The sequence below is a fragment of the Myotis davidii genome, unplaced genomic scaffold, assembly GCF_000327345.1.
Source record: "Myotis davidii unplaced genomic scaffold, ASM32734v1 scaffold438, whole genome shotgun sequence".
In the NCBI taxonomy this organism is placed as follows: domain Eukaryota; kingdom Metazoa; phylum Chordata; class Mammalia; order Chiroptera; family Vespertilionidae; genus Myotis; species Myotis davidii.
In genome coordinates, this window is record NW_006290031.1 from 5,834,638 (window position 1) to 5,836,492 (window position 1,855).

At 41.5% G+C, this 1,855-nt stretch overlaps 1 protein-coding gene across 1 annotated transcript in view; it reads right to left on the reverse strand.

Moving 5' to 3' along the window:
* The window catches only part of SPATA5 (spermatogenesis associated 5), a 255,913-nt gene that overhangs the window by 238,642 nt on the left and 15,416 nt on the right, over positions 1–1,855 (reverse strand). The window contains exon 6 of the mRNA XM_006762881.2: positions 485–614. Within this exon, the coding sequence (XP_006762944.1) occupies positions 485–614 (130 nt within the window). The remainder of the gene's footprint in view (positions 1–484; positions 615–1,855) is intronic.

The following is a 1,855-nucleotide window of genomic DNA, read 5'->3' on the forward strand; positions in this document are numbered from 1 at the left end:
AATAAGAAAACTGTACGATGGAATACTATGCTGCTGTAAAAAAGAAGGAATTCTTACCATTTGCCACGGCATGGATGGAACTGGAGAGCATTATGCTAAGTGAAATAAGCCAGTCAATGAAGGAAAAATACCACATGATCTCACTCATTTATGGATAATAAAGACCATTATAAACTTATGAACAAAAATAGATACAGATGCAGAGTAGCCTTGAACAGACTGTCAAACTACAGCAGGAAGGCCGGGGAGGGTTGGGAGGTGGGAGGGGGGAGATAAGAGATCAACCAAAGGACTTGTATGCATGCATACAAGCATAAACAATGGACATAAGACACTGGGGAGTAGGGGAGGCCAGGGGACTGTCTTGGGGGGGGAAAAATGGACACATATGTAATATCCTTTGTAATAAATAATAAAAATATGTAATACTCTTTGTAATACTTTAAGCAATAAAACAATTTAAAAAAATAAATTATGCACCTACTTGCTTATAATTTCAGGACCATTTATTACAGAGACATAGGCTCCAACTTCATTAGCAATAGCCCTGGCAATCATTGTCTTTCCAGTACCTGGAGGGCCATACAGTAACACTCCTCTAGGGGGAGGAATTCCTAGAAGAAAAAGAAGAGAACACTGGATTCAGCATTACTAGGTTTCTTGTAAGTGTTGTCATATGACTTAAAACATGAGTTAAAAGTATAAATTTACCTTGCATCACAAAGTAAAGAGTCAGATCTTCCTTATTCTGCCCGGGAAGACGTATAACTAGACCAACCACTGACTTCCAGCAATGACTGTTTCTCTCTCTATAGATCCAACCTGTACGGGCACTTTGGTAAAAAACTGGCTGGACACTGTTGTCATGCCCCATTCCACATTATCAAAACAAAGTCCAGACAACAAAAAGCTCATAAAACAAGCCACCAATCCCAATTTTCAGCATACATGCATTCCTAGGGAAATGTCAATCCAAGGGTTCATTTTATATACATACTAGAGGCCCGATGCACAAAGATTTGTGCAAGAAAAGACCTTCCTTCCCCTGGCTGCTGGCACCACCTTTGCTCCGGCCCAGAGCCATCTTTCTGCCTTTGTTCTGGCCTGGAGCCACCTTTCCACCTTCCCATGCCGCCCAGAGGCCCGGAGCGGCTGGGGCGGTGCGGAACGCCTGCATCCTGCCCCATCCCTGGCCACTTGGTGCCCGCATATGCAAATTAACCTGCCATTTTTTTGTTGGGTCAATTTGCATACTCACTCCTGATTGGCTGGTGGACCTCGTGAAGGTATGGTCAATTTGCATATTTCCCTTTTATTAGTGTAGATAAGGGTTCATAAAAGAGGGAAAAGCAGAGAAAGAGATAGTATGCACCAAATATATGCAGAGAATTGGGCAACAACCACACAGAGGAAACCTTGAGTTTCCTAGGAACCAAGTCAATGCAGATATCTGCACACAGCTACATTTCCTGAGAAGTTTCACCCAGCATATCTGAATGTTTGGCTTATTTCTCTACTCATTACAGCTGATCTAACCTGACAAGAAACTTATTCTAGATAAAATACAAACAACTGTGAAAGTATGCCATTAACACATTGTCTGCAGGTAGTTTTTATCGCGCGCTAACAGGTGGCGCGGGCCATTTTTGCTAATTTTTTGCGCAAATGGCAAAATTACGATAACTTTAGTTTATGTATTTATACGTTACCCGCATTCTACCACTAGTCTATAAAAAAACGTATTAATATGTGTCTCGCGCTCTACTACACTGGTAGAATGTATAAATACGTTTCACGCATACAATGTGTTCCCGCATACACTGTGTTAAAAAGAGAGAAAGAGACAGAGAATGGT